Source organism: Diabrotica undecimpunctata, chromosome 5 (assembly GCF_040954645.1).
Source record: "Diabrotica undecimpunctata isolate CICGRU chromosome 5, icDiaUnde3, whole genome shotgun sequence".
In the NCBI taxonomy this organism is placed as follows: Eukaryota; Metazoa; Arthropoda; class Insecta; order Coleoptera; family Chrysomelidae; genus Diabrotica; species Diabrotica undecimpunctata.
The window spans coordinates 4,055,145-4,081,841 of record NC_092807.1 but is presented as its reverse complement, the minus strand read 5'-3'; the positions used below and the strand labels follow the sequence as shown (position 1 = coordinate 4,081,841).

General features: G+C 34.2%; 1 protein-coding gene across 3 annotated transcripts in view; it reads left to right on the top strand.

Moving 5' to 3' along the window:
• Nucleotides 1–13,785, top strand: part of Tdc2 (Tyrosine decarboxylase 2) — a 48,362-nt gene extending 34,577 nt beyond the window's left edge. For 2 of the 3 annotated variants that reach the window (XM_072531368.1, XM_072531369.1), the window contains exons 10-12: nt 6,150–6,358; nt 13,261–13,344; nt 13,497–13,785. In XM_072531368.1, coding sequence (XP_072387469.1) covers nt 6,150–6,358; nt 13,261–13,344; nt 13,497–13,653 — 450 coding nt within the window. In that variant the 3' untranslated portion in view covers nt 13,654–13,785. The remainder of the gene's footprint in view (nt 1–6,149; nt 6,359–13,260; nt 13,345–13,496) is intronic. The other variant, XM_072531370.1, reaches the window with a different exon arrangement.
• Nucleotides 13,786–26,697: the final 12,912 nt, after the last annotated feature.

Below are 26,697 nucleotides of genomic sequence, written 5' to 3'. Positions count from 1 at the left end.
TCATCTTGAAACAACTCTGATGTATATACGTTCTCATTTACATTCGTATAATTCGTTCTCATTTACAATAATTTTGTTGTTATTGTCAACTAGTACAGAGGGAATTCGTTTTTTTTAAATATGTAGTTATATCCCTCACCATTTTGTTAGCGTTTAAGAAAACTTGTAGTTTTTTTATAGATCGCATAAAAAGCTGGAAATCCAGGTTGTCTTTTCAGAGATTTCGCTCTTATTGATTTATAATCTACATAAGAAAAGCTGGCATTATAAATATATATATATATATATATATATATATATATATATATATATATATATATATATATATATATATATATATATATAACTGTTTTGGATGGGTTGGAGTCAATAATAGGGCTATTGGTTAACTATTTTTTTATTCTCGAGCTTTCAATTGTGTTTACAATTATTATCAAGAGCTAAAAAAGACAAAATACTTACAAGGTTGAACTAAAAAGAAAAAACAATTTTTGTTAACTTACCAAATAAAAATTAGTTTGGTAAGTAAAAATCACTGCTTACATGTTCAAAATATTTAATACAAAAATGCTTTTATCTAATAAATGTTTCTCTGAAAAATTTTATAATTTTGAAAACATTTTTTTTAATATAAGAATAATTGAATTTATAAATAAGTTCAAATAGCAACCAATTACAAATAGCCTCAATGTCATAAATGCCAACATAAAATTTTTATTTTTGACAATTATATTGCCAAAAGTAAAACTTCGTTTAAACATTCTTTTTTGTTTAGTAACAAAAAGAAGAAGATTTATTCACCCTTGACAGATGTCTGAAAGAATGTGATAGATATATGGAGAATTAAATATGACATTTTACAAGTTTTATATATAAATCATAAAGAAAGAATATAATTATAAATTTTGCTTAAATTTTGAATTTCAGATCTTTTGTTTAAACTCTTATCATTTTTGCTAATACAAACCATTTCTAAAAAAGTCCTTTTAAATTTATTACTTTCATTACATAAAATTTTAATGTTATCAAAATCCATAATATGGTCTTTATCGATTACATGTTCTGCCAAAGCACAAGATGGTTTTTTAATTCTGCAATCACTTTTGTGAGAAATAATGCGATTTGAAAGATTTCTTCCGGTCTCACCAACATATTCAGCCTCACACTGAGTACAACTAATGCTGTATACTAAATTCGTTTTTTCAAATTTGTCTATAGGATATTTAGTTTTAGAATATAAAGATGAAATAGTTTTGATGTTCTTTGTTGCTATTTTTATATTGTCAATAACCTTTAGTGTTTGTATTAATTTAGGTGTTAATGATGGTATAAAAGGTAGTGAATGATAATAGATGTTCTGATTGTTAGATACAATGTTTTGAGATTGAGCAAAAAATGGTGTTAAATTATTTATATTACCAATATTAGAAAAAAGCATCCTATGTAGCATATCTGGAGGATAAGAGTTTTCAATTAGAATATTTTTTAATAACTGAAGATCTTCCTGTAGATAATCTGGATGAGAAAGTTTTAAAACACGTTCTTTTAATCCTGTTATAAGGTTCATTTTCATCTTATTTGGATGGTGAGAGTAATAGCTTATAAATCTATTACTACATATGGGTTTTCTGAACCATCTGGTTTTCAACATATTGTCTGTATTTCTTACAATTCTCATGTCAAGGAATGGTAGAGAATTATCTACCTCTTCCTCAACTGTGAATTGTATATGTTGATTATGACTGTTGAAAATGTTGACTGTTTCATGAATTTTGTGTTTAGGAAGTGCCAAAACTAAATCATCTACATATCTCTTAATAAAAGGAATGAAAAAATTTTTCTTATTCTTATATATATATATATATATATATATATATATATATATATATATATATATATATATATATATATATCTATTATGTAACTATTTTTTGATCCATCGTATTTTCCCATTAATGTGTGGACTTTTGGACTTTCGCGGCGTAGTTCTCGCTCATTTTCAAAATAAATACTTCCACCTAACTTAACATAATCTTCGAAACAAAAATAAACCTGATGGTGTCGTCGTATTTCCTTGTAAACTATGAAATTCTCATTGTTTGAGGATTTTACACTTTTTTTATGTAACCAACGAGTAGATGATTGTTGTTTTACGGTGACAGTTACTTCCCACATGGTGTTGAGAATCTGGTCTTTATTTTAAGCATGAAGTCATATACAATATGGGAAACTATATACGTATGTAAAAAATTACCCATAAACAAATTTTCACTATAGCGAGTAAGTAAAAAAATGATAAAGTATTGGTGAAAAATGAAAAAATATATCTATTGTACTTGCTAATGAACAGACAAATTAACAACAACAATTTCTGGTTTCTATGGAATATGCAGAATGATACTAAATGATTTTTAGGTGTATACGGAATATCATCATTACATGTTGTTGGTATTTCCTTTTATTGTGGACTTATATTTGTAAACTTTCACATTTATTTGTTATATGCCAAAAAGATGCGATATTTCGCACCTATTTCAGTAGGACAATATACATGTTCGGAGATATAAGGGTCCACTAAAAAGTCAGCAAACTATTGTAGGAATTAATGATATACTTAGTTTGAAAGTTATTGACAACACAGTTCTTATAACGCAGCTGATAATTCCCAAAATAATGTCATAAACCAGTGTCGACTTAGTGGTTCTGAACACAGGTCTGGAGCCTACGTTTGTTAGAAGAGGTACAGGTACGTACATCGACGTGACCATGGCGACACAAGGAATAGCGGCGAAAGCAAGAGGCTGGAAGGTTTTGCCAGACTACACCGGAACTGAACATCAGTATAACGAGTTCTCCATAACCGAAATGGGGACTACTAACACCGTCCGTCCGTCTGGAACGTCGGGGGGCAGATGCGGCGACGAGAATGACTGGAAAGTATACGAGGAGCTGATTAAATGGAGAATGAGCATAATTCAGGATCAATCACCGACGGTGGAAAGCCTGGAGAGAGTCATTAAAGAAGCGATGGAAGGAAGCAAAATTGGTCGCCAAGATGTCAACAGGATGCCATACTGGTGGAATGCGGACATAGAGGCACTAAGAAATGAATGTATAGTAATGGGAAGAAGGTTAACAAGAGCAAGAGGCAGAGCAGGAATCAGCCCTGAGGTTATCGAGGAGATCGAAGAGGAGTACCGCACAAGGGAACTGTATAGGAAAATCCGTACAGAAAAAAGAAAGCACTGGAAAGAGCTGTGTGAAAAGCTGGATGAGGACATCTGGGGTCAGGGATACAAGATCATCATGAAGAAGTTCTATGCGTATCCTCCTTACGAAATGCCTATGGACAAGAAGCTTGAGGTAACACGAGAGCTCTTTCCGGACAACAGATGGCATGGTGTATGGAGGGATGAAGGAGCTGAGCGGGCTGTACCCTTTACCATGGGTGAAGTTGTCGAGGCATTAAGTTCACTCAAGACGAGTAGGTCCCCCGGACTAGATCAGATACCACCTGAGGCGGTGAAGGGTCTAGGACGGCCGGAGCCTGCGTGGCTTCTGGAACACATGAATGCACTGCTGGAAGCACAAACTTTTCCTGAGCCTTGGAGGACATCGAGGTTAATACTGCTCCCCAAGGCTAGGGAAAAGTATCGCCCCATCTGTCTCCTTTCATGCATCAGTAAGCTGTATGAAAGGATGCTGCGATTACGCATAGACGACATGATTGAGAGGTCAGGTGGTTTATCTCGGAGACAATTTGGTTTTTGACACTCACGATTGACGCAATCATGAGTGTACTCAAAACATTGCGCAACAGAGGGGGATGAACATCGCTGGGCGGCCTTGCTATTGTTTGATGTTAAGAATGCATTCAATACACTGCAGTGGAACGAGGTAATGAAGGCAATGGAGGAGAGAGAATGTCCTGGTTACCTGATGAATGTGGTGGCGGAGTATCTGTCCGAGAGAAGGATTATGGTGGAAAACGTGGATCGTGGACTTACGGCCGGTGTACCCCAGGGATCTGTCTTGGGCCCGACGCTATGAAACCTGGCATATGACGGGGTTATGCACTGTGAATACGGAGAGGATACAACCCTCTTCGCATTCGCGGATGACCTCGCTGTACTGGTAGTGGCCCAGGATAAGCCAGATCTCAAATACCGAGTTCAGAACGCAGGCCGCATCGTAAAGAAGTGGATGACGCAGCACGGACTGAAACTTACGGCAGAGAAAACCGAACCCATCATTCTGAAGGGGACAAGGAACTGGCAAACAGCTATTCTTTTTTCTATTAATTGTTGGAGTATAAACAAGTTATCAGTGCAAGATCAAAGATCAAAGATTCAAACGTCAATAAACTTATTTTAGCCTTCGATTGCGGCTTATTCCTATTAAAATAGTAATTAGATCTTATCTCTATCGTTAGCCCGGTTGGTGTTTCTCTATTCCATCCCTCCGTACTTCCCGACATCTTCACGATCATCTCTCTTACAGTCACAGGGTTCATACCTATTTCTTTATACATTCTGTTTCTCTTCACTGTACATCTATTACACTCCAGAATTGTGTGAGTAACAATGTCGGAATATTCGCAGTATAGGCATTTATCTGTATCTGTCTTTCTGAACCTATGAAGATACGCCCTAAAATAGACAATCTACCCAGTCCCTTAGACTCGGGATCAGCATCTTGGTCCACTGGGCAACATCTTCCTTGTTGTTCCACTTTTCTTGCCATCTTTCCATTGATCTTTTCTTTCTTCTTTTTTTTATAGCTGTTGTCAAATGCTCTCTTTTCTCATAGAGATGTCTCTTTTCTTCTGCTAACACATGCAGAGGAACACAACCCGTGATAGTCCACAAGGCCGCCGCAGATACAGAGTCCTGTAGGACTCGTTCTGTCTACTTTTGTCATAAGCCTAATATTAGGTATCTATATCTAAATAAAATGAAAAATATTATTAATTATTGTGTATTTAAGGTGGTAATTTAATTATTCAATTAGCGTTTTGGATTTTTTGTATTATGTGTGAAAGACAAGTTACATTTTCCTACTATTCTTTATATATTTTTTACTTTATATGCCCTGGGAGGGGGGTTAACCCCTAAACCCCCCTGGGTGCGCCACATCCTTATTATTACATTTAGCGATAATTAGAATATACTCCATCTCTATCGGTATAAGACCTATAAGATATTACATCGTTGCCATTTCATTAAGTATATACTGGTAGGTATATTTTGCTTTGGTACCTTTTCTATGGTTTCCTCTGCGTCCATATATATATATTTACACCTTTCGTTGCCTACTTCCTAATAAATTAATGTCAATAATGAATTAATTTTATGAATAATTAATTCATCGAAATAGGATGCAACTATTTCTTATGAATCAATAATCCATTAGCAGAAACTCCATATTGAGAAACTGGTATTAAATTGTCTAGTACATGCAAATTCCCAGACAATGAAAATGACACCACAGGTGTTAATTAAACAGTAAAGTCCAGTCTTTTAACTCTCGGATATTCGTTTATGTTGGTTAATAAAATAAGATTTCATCACGGATATTAACAAAAACAGTAATAGGATTCAAAGTTCAAAAATCAAATTGAGTGATGAAAATACTAATAAATGATTTATCGCGTAGATAATAGGATAATAATTGATCAATAGGGGTTTCTACAAGTGTTATCTTTACCATATTCTTATGACAGAAGGCTGCTCAGGTACTTGGGAGAACAGGCCAAAATAAACTAAAGGCAACATGTTTTTCTTATTAAACGTCGTCTCCAAAATATAAATTTGATGAATGTTTACGTAAGGAAACGGTGATATTATTACAACACTCGTCACCTTCGCCATAAATGACTATTGCTCCATTAAAATATACCCTCTCTGCGGATGACAAAATTTTATTTTGTCATGGTACTAGTACCCAAACTATCTCTAGACTAATCCAGCCAGCACTGGCTCAATTGTCTCTCTGGTCAGTCAAATCTCGTTGGAATTTTTCGACTAAAAATCCATATAAAAATAAAATAATGTTTTACGATAATTTTAACATATAATTCACTTTAGGAAACAAAAATATTAAATATTATATGGTTATGTTCATTTTTTAAATATTTTATTGTTCTTTAGGAATTACAGGACGAAGTTTTCGACCTCTTGGAGAGAAAGAAGAAAGAAACTTTGGCCCACAAACGCAGCTTCTTCGTACGGATGGTCAGCGATCCGAAAATATACAATCCGTCGATAGCGAAGTCACTGCCGTCCACGAGAAGGCATTTGACAGAAACTGCAGACTCGCCTATGTCGCCCGACGGAAATATCACCATTCAACCTCCCTCGTAAGTTTCTATCTATTAATTTAGGGTAAAAATGTGCTCCAATAGCACAGAGATTTTAATCATTTAATCATTGGATATTTGTGAAGAAAATTTACAACGTCTGAAAAGAAAACATGAGAAATCGGAAAGGTGAATAGTATCTCTGAAGATTGAGCATCGATAAAAGTTTAGAAGAAGGGGTATCTTAAGAACAATAGCAGAAGAAAGGGAATAATGACAAGAAAGATATTAATAATATATATAATTATTAATGATTTGCAATGTTTAATTGATTTAATATGCCTTAGGCTTAATTTTGCAAAACAAATAAATTAATTTTAATTAAACTTTGACCTCAGGGCTCCTTTTATCGTTAATTATAATAAGTGGCTTCAAAGTATTCTTTAAACAGCTGCCTTTGAGGAAAGGATGACCAATAGGAAACTAAATTAAACCAAATAATTTTGTGATACTAAACTGTTAAATAATTTATTAAAAAAGAATAAAAAAAAATTATCAAAGTCAGACAATTTTACAATTAATCAAAATCATATATCATATGCGCTAATCCGTATAATTAACATTACAAATTCATTAACATTCCTATACAAATTATCAATAATTGTTTGGACTTGTATTCAAATAAAAGATCTCTTCTCTGTGTTTTCTTTGTTAAATTAAATCAAGACAAAGAATTTTCTTTCAAGAAATATTACTTCTTTTAATTGTTTTATATCTCAATTAAGATTATATTTATTCTGAAATAATATCACTGAATAAAATATTGTCCTGAAACTAATGTTTGTATTTTGTGAACGATTTTCGAAGTGGAAATTGAAACGTCAATAAACGTACTTTAACCTTTAATTGTGGCTTATTCTCATTTAAATAGTAATTAGAATAAATTATTAAAAACCGAATTAATTGTGATCTAGTTATGATCGTGGTTGCAAGTCTTTGTTGATTATATGGCAAACTAACCTTTTCTTTCCAAGAATTCTCTACTGGCTCCTTTTCTTCTTACGACTGCGATCTGCACATCTTTTGCTCGTACACTCAGTTAGTCTACACACGCATGCTATCACTCTGCTTGTCAACGTCTCTCGCATACACTATCGCCGCAACAGTCTCTTCAAAATCTCCTGGACCAAACTCCTATCTCACAGGAATCCAATTTCTTTCTAGTCGAAAGGATTTTCACTTAATCGACTAGTACCAACTATACTATACACCTGTTTGTTTATTACAGGATGTTCTTTCGTTGTTCACTGCTACCAATCCTTGTGGCTCGTTCTACATATACAAAACACCTTTCACAATTATTATTTGACAAGAACTCATAATAATTGACAAATAATCTTCTTTTCTCCGAGCAAAACATGACTCCCTTCACTTCAATAGCTCTTCTCTTTTTCACCAATCAGACACACACATACTATATATCACGCTATCTCTTTCGATCAGTCAAATTATGTGATTTGTCAAACACAAGCTCAATGCTATTATGATATCATATAACTTGGTATTTCCAAATTTTACATAAATAAGATCTTTTCTTTGTTTCCAAGTTTCTAGAAATAATACAGCTAATACTACTTAGGTTATTGTATACTTATCCCTGACCACAAATCTTTCTAATTCTTTGTCCAATGTCTTTGTACACAAAAGGCCTAAACCTTAGATTCTAAAATTGCAATCTTTGGGCTATTAACATTAATCGTTTATGAGAAATCCTCTATTGTTATCATATATTATCGTACAAATATCTATTTTCCTATCTGCCTACTTTCTACTAAATTAGAAAAGCCATTACCCATTCAAATATTAGAATCTTATAAATTTACCATTCCTATCTATTGTGTAAAACGAATTTACCGATCGGTAAATTTAATTTTTTCTTAGATTTTAATAAATTTAAAGCATAACAATATATTATATTTTTATTGTTTATTTTATTTAAAAGTTATAATAGGGTATAAAATTGCAGGTCGCGTCCCATGAAAATACATTCTCTAAAAAGGTAAACCAGAAAACATAAAAACTTTATTCTGCGTAGAATCTGAGGCTTAAATTTTAGCATAAAGAAATAAAGTAGAATGTAAATTGGCTAGTATTTTAATCGTGGTTCGTATTTTTTACAGTTGTGTAGTCTAGAAAAATTTGTACGTAGGTAGAGTTGTTTTTTAGTATGGTTTGTTTTTACTTATTTTATGACTTCCTCTCATTGTTAGAAGGTTTAACCAGTCTCCTTGTCTAATATGAGTTGTTATTTCAATACGCTGTGTTATTTTTATCTATAATTTTACTTCAGTTGTGTCTAAATCGTCACAATTCATCCCGCGTACGATATTGGTATCGTGAAAATCTACATCGTTTTTTTGAATTGCGAACTCATTGTTTACAAAAATTAAACGTATACCGTGGAATGTTGAGACATAATATAATTGTATCATTTTTCATAAATGGAAACCTCTCTTTATCGACTATTTTCCATCCACTCCTGAATGTAGGTCTCTCCCAATTGCTTCCATCTTTCTCTGTCTTGCGCCAATCTAATCCACTGTTTGCCTGCCACTGCTCTTATGTAATCTACCCATCTTTTTGAGGAATGAAAACCTAACTTGAGCAAATTATGTGGACCTACTATAATAGCAAATTGTTCTGAAGATTCGTAGAATTGCTGGTAACAGATTTAATGACGTTTGATTCCAACTAGCTTGTTGCCCCCACATAACAACGCTTTAGCGCGGAAGTATTTAGATATTACTTAACAAATCATTTAGTATGTGGAAGATAAGGAACTATCTTCAATTCACTACTAGAAATTAATTCACTAAGAATCTGTCTCCTTTGCAATTTGTAGAAAGCGCAGTGGCAAAAATTTGAATTTAGATTGGCCAAATAGCAAATCTTAGGATTTCTAATGTTGTTATTAGATGGCGTTGTAACATCTGTAGAGAATTATTTTTATAATTATTCTACTATGGAGGGAGAGATTTAATTTCGATTCTGTGCCTCTGCATAAGACGCTCTAATGATACCTATAAGTGGAGGGCAGATACTCTGCATTGAAATTAAATCTAAACCGTCTTTCTGTTCTGTATTTTTTATGAATTTATGATAAACTATGTAGCGTCTCGGGCCCTTTGGACCCAACTTGTCCGAATAAGTGTTCATATTCTTAACTGTTGAATTAGAGTTTTTAGCAATTTTTAACTCGCGGTCACTGACCTTTCCATATGTAGAAGATCACTGACCTGTTAGATTTTATTTGGGGTATGGACGCTCGTCGAATCAAATGAGGTAAGCAAGGTTTTTTGCTAGATCGGTAATATAGGCCCTTCGACATGTCACATTTTCGATATTACTTTTAAAAATAATCTGACTGTAATATTCAGAAGACAGCAAAATATTGTAAACGGCTATGGGTTGTTTAGTCTGGTTACTGAATATTCTGGTTTTAGACGATCTACAACGTCAATCCCTGCTTTTGTGATTTTATAGAATATTATAACAGGTTTATGCTGTTCTCCAGAATGTGGATCTATAGAATCAACATCGTGGAAGGTTGATAACATCAAAACGTTCTTATTTTACTTAGGAACATAGGACACTAAGAGGCAGTAGTTGTTTTTATTTTTATTATCTCCAAATAAGAACATTGAACTATTTATTTTTCGAGACTTATTTTTCAGTTTATTTATGATTTAGAAATAGATCATTCGCAAGATCAACTGACATTTAGTAATTATCCATGGTAATATTTCTTCCTGAATTATCTATTTGGGATATTAGTCTTTTTACTACACTTTTGGCGTCATTTGGAAATTGAAATGGTCCATTTGGTTGCATCCCTCCGTAAATTTCCATATTTGCAACATAAAACATTCTAGCATCTACCAATGCGTGTATTTGGATCCCGTATTCTTCAGAATTATTGGCTATGTATTGCTTAAATTTACACTTACCACGAAATCCATCAAGCATTTTATCAATTGTGTATTCTCCAATTGTGTAGTATTATTTTTATTTTTGCACAAAGCCTTCGAATATTTCTTGAATTGGAGCTGTATGAAAGTGTATGAAAGCGCATTTTCGACATAGTAACAGAAAAAAAGCAGGTGCAGTTCCATCAGTATACCGCAGCTCTTTGGTATTCAGATGCTGAGCCTTTTTCCCACCGGCAAGATACAGAAATCCTATGAAGGCACTAATTTTTGTAAAATCTGTAGGTGGACAGTTATGGCATTTTTGATAGGACCGTCGCATTTTCTCAAGGTTTTGGTTTGTGCAGTCGACAACATAGGAAATAGTTTCACCCGAAAAAAAAAAAAAAAAGTTTCCAACGTTCTACCACAGTTTTGCACTTTTTGGCAACATTTTTGACACCAGGCAAATTCGTAATTATATTTTTATGACAAGTCTTGTCTTTGGACAGTAAAATTCTATGTATTAACCACATAGTTTTTTTATCTTTTTTTTTAACGATTTCCGAAGTGCAAATTGAAACGTCACTAAACGAACTTTAACCTTTAATTGTGGCTTATTCCCATTAAAATAGTAATTATCTTTTTCCAGAACTCTCGGTTAATTGGTTCAGTAGTTTAAGCTTGTACTTACATTAGGTGGCGGAAAAATTTGAACTTGAACTCCACTCGTTTCTTCAGTTACACTTTGAGCTTCAATTTCACTCATATACTCAGTTTCCTTTTGAACACTGCCCTCTGAATCTGACATCTGTTTAATTTCTGGTTCAATATCAATCTCTACGTACCATCTTAATAATTGCTTTTCGCTGATGGCACACACACGCTGATGATGGTGAACAAAGCATTCATGAAAGTGCGCTGTTGTCGATTTTCCGAAAAAAAAGTTATGAGGAATTCATGAAAGTGCGCTGTTGTCGATTTTCCGAAAAAAAAGTTATGAGGAAAACTAAAAATTTATTAGAATTTTTCTAACATGGTTAGTGATCGCGGGTTAAAGCTTGTTCACTGTTCCATCTTTCTAAGGATTTATGCTATTTTTTTAGTTTCATTAGTTCGTTTCTTCAGTTCTGGTTCATTTATATTAATTGCGGTAATTCAGATGGTTTGTTTCCATATTTTTCTTGCTTAATTTATTTACGATATAAGATTAATAATAAGCGAAGAAATACACTCCAGGATTGGCCAAGCAAGATCAGCCACCAGACAGCTACACGGACTATTATGGAATAAAAAAATAACAAAAGAAAATAAAAGAAGAATCTATAAAACAATAATAGAAAGTATTGGGCTGTACGGCGCCGAACTCTGGAAAATAAACCAAAGAAACAAATCAAAAATTAAGGCCATGGAAATGAACTACTGGAGACGATGTTGCCAGCTCACTAGACTTGATAGGGTGAGAAACGAAGATATTCGGAGAGAAATGGAAATCGATCTAGACATAATAGACACATATATATATATATATATATATATATATATATATATATATATATATATATATATATATATAGATTAATAATGTCGTCTTCTTCTTCCTTCTTGTATGTAGGCTTTAAAGCATGTTTCTTCTTCAATATTAGCCATCTAAGTTGTGTAAATTATCGCACCTTTTTTTGGTCTGTCAATACTTCTTCGTCCATTTGGTGACTTATCTCGTGCTATTCGTACTATCCTATCCTCTGCCATTCTACTAATGTGTTTGTTCCATGCATGCTCTTCTTATGTTTTCGCTTCTCTCCCTATCCAACAGACTTTTCCCTGATATTCGTCTAAGTATTTTCATCACTGTTGTTTCTAGTAGTCGTCTTGTTTTAGATGTTTCAGGTCTTGTCTCAGCCGTGTATGTTAATATAGGTATAATTGCTGCTTTATAGATTCTTGTTTTTGTGTCTTGTCTTAGGTGTTTGTTCTTCCATATTGTGTCATTAAGAGATTCCGCTGCTTTAATTGCTTTTAAGCTTTGTTGTCGTACTTCTTCTTCAACATCTCCGTAACTAGTTATATCTATTCCCAGATATCTAAATCATGCTTCCTATTTTATTATTTTTCCATCAATTTCGATTTTACATCGTAGTGGGTATTTAGATGTTGTCATACATTTGGTTTTTTCTGCTGATATTATCATATTGTAATTCTTGGCTGTTATAATGAAGATGTGTGTTAATCTTTGGAGCTCGTCTTCTGTCTCGGCGATTAGTGCGGCGTCGTTTGCATAACATAATATTTGGATACCTTTGTTCCTAATTCTGTAACCATGACCTTTACGTACTGCTTGTATTATTTCGTTCATTATTATATTAAAGAGAAGTGGGCTTAACGAGTCACCCTGTCTGACTCCGCTTTGTACTGGTATACACTGTGTTAGTTTTCCATTTATCTTTGCCTGTATTCTATTATGTAACTAGATGTTTTCGATGGTTTGTATAAAACCTTGTCATAAAACTTTGTCATTTCTATAAAACATAGATATGCTGGTTTTTTGTACTCAATGGCGTTTTATGTGATTTGTCTTAGTACAAATACGGCGTCTACGGAGGATCTTCCGGATGTGAATCCTTGTTGTTCATCTAATAAAGTTGTTAGTTTATTAGTCTAGTATCTTGCAGTGCAATATTAGTTTTGTCATCTCTAGGTTTATACTTTGTCCTCCGTGTTTTAGAAGCTCGTTGGTTATTTCGTCTGGTCCTGGTGATTATGGTGCTGATTAATAATGTGAGGAATTCTATTCAATAAATCGCACTAACATTTCACAAAAACTTGGTATTTATAATGAGCTGTAGATATATTTATTTTATATCCATTACATAATTGACAAATTTTTAAAGTATAATCATTTTATGAAAAACATAATCATTATTTAGCTTCCACGAAATTTTTGGTAGATTTTAATGATTAGTATTAATTTGAATACTAATAAAGTTCTTGTTTCAGAAGTTCTTCTTGGATCAGTTGGCCTTTGGCTTTCTTATTTCAAGGAATTGCCGAAGACGGTTCTTCTAGCGACTTGCCAATTAGGTAAAGAATTTAATTCTAATTCTAATTAATAAATTAAGAAGGGAAGAAGACTGGTTTGATAGATAATGTAAGTGATCCCTTCTCCAGATGAACTGGAGAAGGACTTGCTTGTCAATTAACCAATCACAGCTTTAACAACCTTTTTTTTACAGGTTTAGGCATCTAGACACCAAAGTTCGCTTGAAGACAACGGGCAAAGGCCCGAACGGAGCTTCGCCTTCGGTATCTCCTGACGGCGAAAACAGTAGGTCTCCCAAGAGGTCGCCGATCTCTTCCCGAAGATCTTCGCCGTCGGGCACGTCGTCCTAACTTCGGAGAAAAGTTCTAAGGTTATGCAAAAATCTGTCTGATGTGTGTACTTAAGAATCTAAATGTAAATTACTGACAATATGACGTATTGGAAATCCTTAAGGTCTTCAATAATAAATTATATTCATGAGATGTTGGTTATTTTCATATTATAAATCATCATTGATATTTATATACAATGTTCCTTTCCAATCCTATAATAATTTTCTATGTTAATGCATTAAATAAAAAATACGTCCAAGTTGCATACAGCATCACTGCTATATTTGGTTACATTCATTTCTAAACCTTTATTAATCAATTAAAACGATAACAGCAATAAATTCAATACAAATATCTAACAAAAAATACAATTACGATGAAATTCTTCAAAAATAGATCAATTGGTGGGCAACAATTCCGTCTTTTGCGACGAACCAAAACAAAAGCACCAAATGATCAGTCTCATTAAAGAGATGAGTCAAGGTTTACATTACCAGCTTGTAAATACATCTTCAACGTTGTTGGCAAATCACCAGTGAGTAACAAAACCGTCTAAAAAAGTATCTTGTTTATAATAACGCTGTCGATCAGGTAAACAATTCATTCTTATGGGGAGTTTCTTAAAGTATAGAGGTGGCGTGATTCTTAGGGAACGGATCATGGAATTTAATTATGGATTCATTTGCAGAAATTTTTAGAGTATGAAAATTACAGATTCAAACGTTTCATAAGTTAATAAATTTATATATTTTACTTGTTCATTTCAAAAGAAATAGAGGCAAAATAAACGTTTTATAATGTACTAGACCAAGTATATGAAAGCATCTCCAAGTATGATCTCAAAATAGTTCTTGGCGATGCCAGTACCAAAATAGGTAGATAGGACATATTTATACCTACGATAAAAAAATACAGCTTGCACAACAACGAATGAAAATTGTCTCATTTTAATTGATTTTACAAGAGAAAAAACCCTTTTAATAAAAAGCACCTACTTCCAGAGGAAGGGGATATATAAGAGCACTTGGAGATCGTCTCATGGGCAAACAGTATATCAAATACACCATGTTTTATTAGAGAATTATGTACATAATGACATAATTAAAAATATTGTAAAAGTAGTAGCAGATGACACTAGCAAGTCTACCAAGAAACATCAAAAGCCATGGTTCGACGATGAATGTAAATTAGAAATAGAGAAACTACGATTGGAAAGTTTAAGACTAAAAACAAAAAAGCGAAAACACATTACACAGAGCAAAGAAGAAAAACCAGTGCAAAATTACGAAACAGAAAGAGGGAATTATATGAAGATAAGTTGAAAGAACTATAAACATAATATAATTAGAAATTTATATCAAGGCATTAAAAATCAAAAAACCGCAGCCCACTCATTACAAAGATAAAGAAGGGAAAATTATATTTGATAAACAAGAAATATTAAGACGATGGAAACAACATTTTGATGAATTGTTTAACGGAGAGTATACAAATAATGACAATAAAAAAGCACAGATAATGGAAATGAAGAAGACATAGGTCACGATAATGAAAAATACATAGACTTAACAATGACTACGCAAAACTACTCTACGAACGATCCCACCATCCCTAAATGAAGTTGAAGTCATTATTAAGAATCTAAAAAACAATAAATGTCCTGGAAGTAATTCTATAACAGCGGAAATGTTAAAATATGGAGAAGCGCAACTGACAGAAAAAATACACAAACTACTAAAAATCATATTTGAAAAAGAAGGAACTACCAACGGAAGCAAGCAGTACTATCTCCTCTTTATAAAAAAGGAGATAAAGGGGAGTGTCAGAATTAGAGGCGTGGTACTATTCAATTTAGTATATGAGATATTAGCAATCCACATCAAAAATAAGTTAGAGGATAACAGGAATAAAGCGCCTGAAGCTAGCTTGAATTTGAAAGGGATGGTCTGGAGCATTGGAGCGCGGTGGAGTGATTCCTGTTTTAAACACGAATTAAAACACCTCGCTCCAATGAATTGTTACACCCGAACGTTACTCTAAAAGGTGAACAAGTCTCAGAGGCCGGGTTTAGGGGATTGGGACTGGATCAAAACAATGCAAACAAACCCAACTGCGTCCTACTCAAGTTGAAAATTGGTCTGAAATGAAATGACCAGGGAATACAAATAGACAATTCTTTGGAAGTTGGACACTGGATTCGGGCTTCGGCTTATTCTGGATGATGACAAAAAACTGCAATCTTCAAAACTCAGCCACTCAATTTCCTCCCAAAATCATGTGGACCCCTTAAATGGTTGGAAACGCCGTCTTACAAATCACTTAGATAAAACACAGCACGAAAAATCGGTGATTAACTCAACAAAAACTGCCAGATCGCATTTTGAGTAAAAATTCACCTTTCAAATTAAAAAAATTTGCCGTCCTTGAAGACTACACCCACAAGCTATTTCTTCCGAATTTCAATCCAAACTTGACTGTCTTCTTTGTCTCGGTTTTCTGGCCTTCTACCACCCCCCTTGACCAGTTCTCGCTGCTGGCCAATCGGAATTTTTTTCAATGGCGGTTTTTAGGCAACTATGAAACTTAACAGTGCTGGGTTTATTATTTACGTAGTTAAAATTTTTCTTAGATGTCTCGCAGAACACCTGAGTAAACAAACTTCAAGGAATTTTTATACATAACAGCCAGGGGCGTACCAAATAAATATTATACATTGAATATTCGATAGTTATAAGGAAATTATACATGCTACACTGGTAGGGGGTGGGGCGTAGGGCCTGCTCTTCTACACCTGTAAAAAACCCACTGCAATAAATTCTAAAATTCAGCCTCGGAACACGGACGGGAAAAACGAAGACGACTAGCAAACGAATAAGGAATTTAAAGATAAATACATGAAATATCCAAGGATGGAAAACCAAGCCAAACGAAGTCATAGCAGAAGTAGAAAAAAAAATAAAATCTTAGTATCACAGTTCTTACCGAACCAAAGAAAAAGACCAAGGTAGCGAAGACACAGGAGGTTTTATACATATTTATAGTCGTATAGAGAAAGACTTTAAAAGAAAACCTGAAAATCTGGGAACAAATCAATGAGATAATTGTTAGAGTATCTATTGCGTGGAAAGAGCAGGATATCGAGATCATTGAAATATATGTGTCATAAGAAGCATCAAAAACAGATAAACAAATCTTCTATGAAACTTTATCAAAACTATTGTTGGGAGATTTTAATGCTTGGATAAGGAAAGAAACAAATGAAAAAGTCGTAGGTAAATACGGAGATGCAAAAATAAATAATAATGGGGAACAATTAATCGAATTTTGCAAAAAGCACTCTCTGAAAATGCTAAACTGATTCTACCAATATAAAAACATACAGAAGTATACCTGGGTTCATCCAAAGAGAAACACCAAGTAAATTATAGATTATATTATTACAAAACAAGAAGTACACATACAAGTAGAAGACCTAAGAGTGTTAAGAGAACCGGAGTGCGGAACTGATCACTATATGTAAGTGTACTATTAAAGTAAAAGCTCAGAAGAGCTCAACAAATATATAGGGTCAACAAGATCAAGAGAAGCATGAAAAACGGTAAAAAACCTGAAAACAAACAAAAATAAGTGAGTAGAATAGATTTAATAGAAGAAAGATCTTGGATCGAACATTACTCATAACTTCTGGCTGAAAAAAGACCGCATATACGAACACCGTTACAACAACATATGACGTGGAATACGATTAAGACGATGAAATAACGATATAAAAATTTGATGGTAAACATTAAAACTAGAAACGAATTAACTAGAGAAATTTCTATTAGTAAGGTCTAAAGCAAAGCTGCCGCATAGCACCTATACTCTTCAAAATATGTTTGAATGAGGCGCTCTCAGTATGGAGAAGAAAATGCTGCAATATGGGCATACCTTTAAGGCCATGCAAATGGACTATTGGAGACGATGTTGTCGACTCACTAGACTTGATAAGGTGAGGAACGTAGACATTAAGAGAGCAATGGAAATTGATTTAGACACAATAGATACCATCGAAGTCAAAAGACCAAGAATGATGCTGACCATTTCTCGGAATTTAGTGCCTACAATTTTGAATCTATACTATAGTATAGTACAGTATTGGTAGAGTTTATAATTGTCATTTTCAAGCATATTAACAGTCATATATTTATAATAAGCGAGATGTTCCTGTTAAGTCCTTAACAATTCAAGACTGAATAACTGCAAACGAATATTTACATGAATCAAGTCAGGAGATACAAATCAATAGAAATATCAGTTATTATCCCTCTCTATTTTCGATTATTATCAACAAATTTGTCACCTATAACTCTCGATAGAGTACCAATGTTTATTATCTTATGTCCTCTAATGTTCTACCATAGCAGCAGTTACTTTCCTGTACATTGGAATTACCAAAAAATGGGAAGCAGACGTTGACGTATGAGCTGTACAAGTTGTGTATCATTTTTATTTTTTTCTTCTAAGAAAAACTGTTTGATGAATATCTTAATAACGTGGAAATCTATTTCAGAAGTAAAAAATCCCACACACATCAAGTTTATTTTGAGATAGTTGTGTAGTGACAGGTATTGATATTGATGCCACGTTGTTTGGACAGAAATAATCAAACATAGAGCAGCAGCTACGTGATGATTCGGATATGGTTTTCGGGAAATATATAGCTGGAAAGTCAGTAGAAAAACAAATGTTTTAAAAGTTGTTAAGTGTTTTCAGATCATCATCGTACAGCCCAATCGTAAGATTATTGCTTAACTATTTTCTTGTTTTTCTCTGAGAACCTCAGTTTATTACTTAAACATTTGCAAAGCATATATAGGGTCTTCCAACAATGTTGGCTATCGGCTATACCTTGGAGACTGCTGATATAGAGTGATAAGAAAAATTTGTAACTATACTAGATTTGGAAATATATGACAGTAAAATTTAGCAAATTATTTCTTCTCCAACAAATTATTTCTTATTTTTCTATAAGCTTAGATTTTCTATCATGCTTCTTCCAAACAAAGTCTAATTCATGCAAAATTTTCAACAACTTGTCTCTTGTTATGTTTGACAAAGTTTCATCACTATTAATATCTGTTAAAAGTTTGTCTACTTTTCCTGTCTGACCGAGATAGGACAGGTCTACTTCAGGGATGTGAGCCTACCCACGTGAATCATGCCTTTATTTCTAATTCCTTCACCGAGATTAATGAATGTCAATATACCCTATGTCCTTAGCTAAAAGACAAAATCCCTTATCCCTTCCTTAAAATCATCCCGCCAGCCAGCGTGAAGGATTATGGCTTTTACTCCAAATATGGCGAATTTTAAAACAAAGGGAAGTATACCCCAGATGGGTAGAACAAGAATGCTATCAACAGATGAAGGACTAACAGAAATTAAAGAAAATTAAATGATATATAATTGGTCTACGAGAAGGCTCCGGTATCATCTTATACTATTTAGGAGAAGAAACATCTGGTAGAAGAGTAGGATTTTTTATCTACAGGAAACATCAAAAATATTGTCGGTATTATGAAATTTTTTACAGTCCGTTAAATGACACTTTATTTCACAGGAATAAAATTAAAAGTTTATTTGGATTAAGTTTTATTGGACGAGTTCACCTAATATTGCTTTTTGTCGCTATTAATGCAAAACTAACAATCCTACACGTTATGTTTAAAGGTATAAATAGACGTAAACGTACATCTTAACTGAAATAATTTACAATGAGAAATTTTATGTTGGAAATTCTAATCCTTTCTAAGAAATTTAGACGTTTCTTAAATGATAATATTGTTTATGACCCCTAGCTAAGCTCTTTTCAGTGCGAATATTTCACTGACCGTTCTGTCGATGTCTTCGTTCCGGTATCTTACTGGAATTTCGTGTCATCGCATACCGTCACCTGCTAGATATTTCTAGAATAGATGGTCTTATAATAAGTAAAGCGATATACGTTAATATTAATGTAATTAGAATTTATGATATTTCTAATTTAGTGAATTTTCCACGATCTTAGAACAATACAAGGACCCACCATTGAAGAAAATTCAGGTCCCGAAATACTACCAGAAGAAATAACGGCAGCCGTCAGACAAATGAAGGATGGAAAGGCACCGGGACTTGATGAAATTCCTGCAGAACTGCTAAAGCTATTAGATACAGAACAAATAAAACTAATAAAATAATAAACTGAAATATTTAATGAAATATACAAGGCAGGAAAAATACCAATAGAGTGGCTCAGATCGGAGTTCGTACCATTGCCCAAAAAACCAGGAGCAAAAGTTTGTGAAAACTATAGTACCATAAGCCTAATGAGCTATCTTCTGAAGCTGATTAAGAGTCATCCACAAAAGAATTTAGCGGAAATGCGAGGAACAAATTGCGCCCAATCAGTTTGAATGTTTGAACGCCGTTGGTACGAGGGAAGCTTTATTTAGCGTGCAGGTATTGTTTCAGAAATGTAGAGATGTCAGCTGTGATGTTTTTGCATGCCTGATTAACTATAAGAAGGCTTTAGATAGAGTCAAGCATGAACAAATGATGGAAGTGCTGAAGAGGACAGAGATTGACAGAAGAGACCAAAAAATAATAGCTAAACTATATTGGAATCAATTAGCGGTGCTCCGAATAGATGGAGAATCTACAGATTAGGTCAAAATCTTAAGAGGAGTGAGACAGGAGTGCATACTTTCACCACTGATATTCAATCTGTACTCGGAGCTCATGAAGAGGTTCTAATAGATATTGATGAAGGCATCTCAATAAATGGAGTCAAGCTCAATAAACTGCGGTATGCACTATGCGAACAAGCTGAATTGATAGTGACGTTGGGTAATGGAATCGAAACAAGATCAGTAAAAATCAACCGAGGCGTAAGACAAGGAAACACAATATCTCCAAAATCATTTACAGCTGCCCTAGAAGATATCTTTCCTAGAATCACTATTAACGGTAGATACTTGAACCATCTTAGATACGCAGATGATGTAGTACTAATAGCCGACACGTGGAATGCACTGAATACGATGATTGAGGAGCTACACACAGAATCCCTAAAAAAAGGACTGAAAATGAATTTCAGCAAAACTAAACTAATGTCAAACAAACATGACAATCCTATGATAAACATCCAAGGGACAGAGATAGAACATGTAGATGAATATACATATCTAGGTCAAAATGTCAAGGTAAGCAAAGAAAATCAGACTACCGAAATAAAGAGACGTGTAAAAATGGGATGGATAGCATTCGGAAAACTTTAAGATGTACTTAAAAATAAAAACATACCTCAGAGACTGCGAACCAAAGCGTTTAATTCCTCTATCCTACCTGTACTTACATATGGAGCTCAAACCTGGACATTCACTAAAATAAACATGGAGAAGATCAGAAAAACTCAGAGAGCTATGGAAAGACAGATGCTGAGTATTTCACTCAAAGACCATAAAACAAATGAAGACATTCGTAATAGAACAAAAGTAAAAGATGCTGTCGAACAGGCAGCTAAACTGAAATGGAAATCGGCTGGACATAACGAAAGTCTTAAGGATGGCCGATGGAATAAAGAAATCGGGAATTGGCGGCCATATAAAGCCAAAAGGAGCAAATGCGCTGGAGCGACGATATTAAAAGAACTGCAGGACCAATGTGGAAACGTCTTACAAACAACAGGGATGAATGGCGAGAATTAGGAGAGACCTATCCTCGGCAATCCGAATAGAGAGAAGGGCTTAAAAAAATGATACAATATGATGTGTATGATACAATAGTGTTTTCCAATACCACAGAAGGGCTGCAAAACTTAATGAACAAAATAACGGAAACAAGTAGAACATATGGATTGGATATACTGGATATAAACACCAGCAAAACCAAGCTAATGATCATCAGAAAAAAAAAATAACCGGAGCAATTCTGTATGTGAACCAAATGAAAATTGAACATGTCTCACAGTACAACTGCTTGGGAACTATACCTAATCAATGAGTCGCGGGACAATAACCAAGAGACTAAATGTCGCATCGGCAAGGCAAAAAGCATTCTTGACTATTAGCTCTGTGTTCAAGAGCCATGAGCTCACCCTAGAAACAGAAATAAGGCTCCTTAAATGTTACGTGTACTCAGTGCTTCTGTACCGAGTAGAAACTTGGACATTGAAGGCGGAAACCCTATCAAAACTTCAGGCTTTTGAGCTATGGTTATACAGAAGGATTCTGAAGATACCATGGACGGACCAAGTCAGACAGACAACCGCGGATTTAGTCAACATCGTGAAGAGCCGTAAGCTGCAGTACTTGGGACATAAAATGAGAAATCAAGGCAGATATGGCCTACTCCAATGCATTTTGCAAGGTAAAATTAAAGGAAAAAGGGCTCCAAGACGAAGACGAATATCCTGGCTTGCTAAGCTGAGAGCATGGTATAGAAAGACCTCAACACAGCTATTCCGTATAGCAACTAACAAAGTCATCATATCCAGAAAGATCGCCAACGTTCGGTACGGACAGGCACCTTAAGAAGAAGAAAGTTACTGCAAAATTTCAAATTATTTTTGAACTTCTTTGCCACTGGATTATGACACGGTTTCATAAAAACTATACTATCAATTATTTTCAAACACAGTATACGTCTATTGTGCTATAATATAAATAAATAATATAAATATTGTGTATTGAATTAAACTCCTCGTTACTTCATACCTAATAAAAACTATACAAACATGAATGCTATAAATATTAAGTGATTAAGTTAATTATGTAAACTCATTTTTAATTTGAGTTAAATACCATTCACACATAATATTTGTAGTAGTTTGCATTTTGTATTTAATAATTCTACGACGGAATTATTCTCGTTGTGAAACGCCAGATTGTTATTTATGACTTTCAATGCCAGACAAATAACCGGAAAAGTTTCGCATAATCGATTAAAAGTTTCAACAAATTTATAGTTAGAATGACGAGATTTTATTAGAAACTGAATTCCGGGACTATTTTTGAATTAAATAAGGAACATTTTAACATTCAAAAAATATAATATAATATTGAGACAGCGTACCGTTAGCACCCTCACCTGATGGTCGGCTGGCAAGGTAAACAAACACCTTTTACCAACTCGGCAGCTGATTGTCCGACGTACACAAAACAGTGCGAAGAGCCAATAACCAAGGCCAAAAATCAAGGTCACAAGTTCGTTGAACGGGCACAGATTTGGAGAAAAGGCAATTCTAGAGGTTTGATGTGTGAAAGAAGGGTACACAAAACAAATAATCCGATAAGATACAAAGAAACAGATAAACTGATAAAAAAGAAAATAAGAGAAGCTAGAGAAAGATGGCTAAGTGAGCAATGCCAGGAGTTGGAACAACTGGAGCGAAAATATGACTTTTTTAATGTACACAAAAAGATTAAAGAAATGACAGGAAGGAGAAGAACAGCACAGACAGGACAGATCAAAGATACAGATGGTATACTCATAACAGATTTACAACAAAAAATGAATCGATGGACAGAATACATATCACAACTTTTTGATGACAAAGATAGACAAGAAATCTCAAACGAATATACAGATGATACAGGGCCTGATGTAATCAGAGAAGAAATAGATTATGCAATCAAACAAGAGAAAAGTGGTAAGCCGGTCCTGATGAAATTCCCGTAGAACTGCTCAAACTTATGGACGATGAATCTATTAAAATACTCCTAGATCTATTTAACACAATATATAGAACTGGAATAATACCTAGGGAATGGCTCCGTTCGACCTTTATACTACTGCCAAAAAAGGCAAATACAAGGGAATGCAGCGAATATCGTACGATAGCTTTGATGAGTCATGCTCTAAAACTGTTCTTGAAAATAATCCATAATAGGATCTATAGGAAATTAGACGTAGACATCAGTAACACTCAGATGGGATTCAGAAAAGGGCTAGGTACAAGGGAGGCTCTGTTTGCAATGAACTTTCTCTCACAGAGATGCTTAGACATGAACCAAGAAATTTACACCTGCTTTATTGATTTCGAAAAGGCCTTTGACAAAGTACAACATGAACCACTAAGACAAATTCTAATAAAGAAAAATATAGACAGCCGAGATATTCGAATTATATGCAACCTATACTGGAATCAAACAGCAAATGTGAAGGTTGAGGGTAGGCTAACAGAAGAAATTCAAATCCGTCAAGGAGTCCGGCAGGGATGCATCTTGTCGCCACTTTTATTTAATCTGTATAGTGAAGCTATCTGTGAACAAGCACTCGAGGAAGAAGATCTTGGTCTGATAATAAATGGTGAGACGATCAACAATATAAGGTATGCTGACGATACGGTTCTCCTAACGGGAACGCTAGTAGAACTACAACATCTCGTTCAAAGTCTCAATATATACTGTAACAGTTACGGCTTGAAAATTAATTTGAAAAAAACTAAATTTATGGTAATCACGAAATCAAAGAACATCAGAGCTAATCTTGTAATAGACGATACAACGATTGAGCGTGTGTCCTGTTATAAATATCTAGGTGCTTGGATCACAGACGATACTGATCAAACAAAAGAAATTAGATGTAGAATAGAAATTGCTAGACCAGTCTTTAATAGAATGCGCAAACTCTTTTGCAATCGTGATATCAATATAAAGTTACGAATACGAATGCTGCGGTGTTATGTCTTTTCTACCCTGTTGTATGGAGTAGAGGCTTGGACACTAAAACAGTTGACCACAAAAAACATCGAAGCTTTCGAGATGTGGTGCTATAGGCGCATTCTCAGAATATCATGGATGGACCGCGTCACTAACACGCAAGTACTCCAAACTTTAGACAAAAGATGCGAAATTCTAAATGAGATAAAAACTAGAAAGATGGAATACTTGGGGCACATTGTGAGAGGTGAAAAGTACGAACTTTTAAGAAATATCATGCAGGGCAAAATTAAGGGCAAAAGAAGTGTGGGAAGAAGAAAAATATCGTGGCTTCGTAATCTACGTGAATGGTTCGGGTGTAGTTCGATTGAACTTTTTAGGCGCGCTGCTAACAAAGTCGCAGTGGCCATGATGATTTCCAATCTCCGCTAGGAGTGGCACGAGAAGAAGAAGAAGAAGAGGTTTGACAAAAAGAAAGATAAACTGTATAAAACCACCCTTACTAAAGCTGCGTCACCGCAGAAAAACCTCTCGGATGTCCCATTTCCCAGGGCATCCTATGTCGAAAAACAATTAAAGCCTACCCAGCGTTATATCTGCGGTTGGAGAGGGGTGAAGGTAGCTTGGAGGTGTGTGTTTAAAAAATAACAATCTAGAGCCAATTAAAAATCTTTTTCAACTTCTGTAGATCAGAAGTCTTGCTCAAAATATTTTTTTTCGCATTTTGGATAGATGGAATCATCGTATAAACTTTCTTTCTTTCCAGTTATGCTACAGCCCAAATTGAGCCTTGGTTCCCGTAATTTTTGCCTCCAATATACGAAGTCCTTCGCCGCTCATCTCTACGTGGCCTTCTTTTGCCCTTCATATTATCATCTAAAGCTCTTCTTTGCATTATATCATTATACATTCTCACAACATAATCAACACGCTCATTGAAGTCTCTGGAGTTCCAGCAAAGAAGTAATGAAATGAGTCATACGCGTGATATCGTAAGTTATAGTGTAATTTAGCTGCCCTTATGAGTTTTACCAAGAAGTGTATCAGTAACGGAGAATTTATATTTTGTTTATATTCTTTATTTCTGTTTGTATTTTAAGTCCTACATTGTATCGTTCATGTTTAGAACCTATTTCCTTTTTTAAACGTTTAAAATTCTGGCCCTTACCATACTTTCGATCCAGTCGTGATTAGAATCCGCATTTACTTCTCTTCTGGAGCGAAAGTTTATTATATTGGATTGGTGTCTTGAGTCTACAATAGAATGATCTATCATATTTACTTACTAAGTCCGTCTGGTGATTTCCAGGTGCCTTTGTGTATATCTTTTCGAGCGAAGTTAAAATTATACCATCGATTAAAAAAAAAACTACTATGAAAAAAGAAATCACTTTTGAAATCAGTGCATCAAAAATATTTAAAATTCGATATTTCTCAAGCACCAAATGTTTTCATTATGTTGGGCTGTGTTATCATTTCTGTTCCAGACCTAATTCAAAATTTCTGAGAATGCATAATAGACACTACTTCTAAATCAAGACAAATTTCGACTACTTTTGACAACTTACGACGCGTTATTTGTGATTTATAGTTTCATTTAATATTTACCAGACTATAGTTGTAGCACATACTCTTTATTTTTTTTTTCTCCAGACGTCTTGTACCCTCTTTATTGACAGAGTGGAGGTTACCCAGAAAACGGCAATAGGCTCGGGCTTCAGTCTGGTAGAGGTATCTTGGTCGTGGTTCTTTGCAGCTCAAATACAAAAAATTAGTTAGTGGTGTACTGAAGATAAAGAGAAGAGAAGTTATAAGATAAAGAGAAGGGAAGTTAGTTGGGCACCACCCTATTTTTGAAGGAACAGGGAAACCGTGAGAGAAAAGCTATTATGGTTACGCGGTACACACTTAATATTTCGCCACATATAAATTGTTTATATAATAAATCAAATCGTAATATCAATCAATAACAATGTCTGAAATAGATACACCATGCCCATGAAATAAATATATATACATAATGAAAAAAATAAAAGGCAAATAGTTCATCAACAAGGTTATATTGAGGTATGGTTAAAGTGAATGCTCTATAAAAATTTTATTGAAGAGTTAAATGGCAAGAAATAAGTTACTGCACAATTAATTATTAAATACAAGAAATAATATTTTCTGAAAAATAATTATGAGTAATTCAGTATCCTCAAGAATGAGAAAAAGGCAAGGAATATTATAGTTGCATCTACGTTAATACTTGATATAACTTGAAATAAAACAAATGAGCGATTTTTACGCCTTGGGAATAAGTGAACATGAAGTTACTGAAATGTTTGATTGTGATCACCTCAAATATGTGTATAAAACCTATTTAATATCTGTGATC